At 30.7% G+C, this 557-nt stretch overlaps 1 protein-coding gene across 1 annotated transcript in view; it reads left to right on the top strand.

Moving 5' to 3' along the window:
- Nucleotides 1-284: 284 nt before the first annotated feature.
- Nucleotides 285-557, top strand: part of LOTGIDRAFT_164155 (hypothetical protein) — a gene marked incomplete at both ends in the record, with an annotated part of 1,155 nt that continues 882 nt past the window's right edge. The window contains one exon of the mRNA XM_009060636.1: nt 285-323. Coding sequence (XP_009058884.1) covers nt 285-323 — 39 coding nt within the window. The remainder of the gene's footprint in view (nt 324-557) is intronic.

Here is a 557-nt window from a genome sequence, read left to right on the forward strand (position 1 = left end):
CACACCTAATCCGGTTTGAGGAAACTAACCTCGGTTTAACAACCCTGTGACATGTCATTAATTAAACTCTCCAGTTTGTGACAAATATTAAATATTATCAAGTGGTAGAACGTGTAAAAATTAAACTGATGTGATTTTGTGAATAAGGAATCATGTCTGTCTAGCACGTCTGATGAGAAACTAAGATACCATATAAAATACAACTGTCCTAAATTTCATCAGTTCACTTCTATAGTTCATCAGAAAAAGATTAAATTTATATCTCATAAAAAACCTAAAATAAGATGTCTCAAATTAACAGTAACTCTTATCAAATACGAAAGGTAAGTTTGTAAATTGTTTTCTTAGACGCAAATGGAACTCAATCTTTTTGATATTTCCAAAATTATGATAAGAAAGTAACTAGTAATATTTTTGTTTCCATGATTTTTGAAAACAATACAACAAAAAATATTGTTAGTTTTTTCGCTGAAAACAAAGTGAGAACGAGATTCTCGAAACGATCTTAGCGCTAGGATGTCCTAGTGTCTTCTAACATTGTTTCTAGGGTGTCAGAG

Source organism: Lottia gigantea (assembly GCF_000327385.1).
Source record: "Lottia gigantea unplaced genomic scaffold LOTGIsca_43, whole genome shotgun sequence".
Classification (NCBI taxonomy): Eukaryota; Metazoa; Mollusca; class Gastropoda; family Lottiidae; genus Lottia; species Lottia gigantea.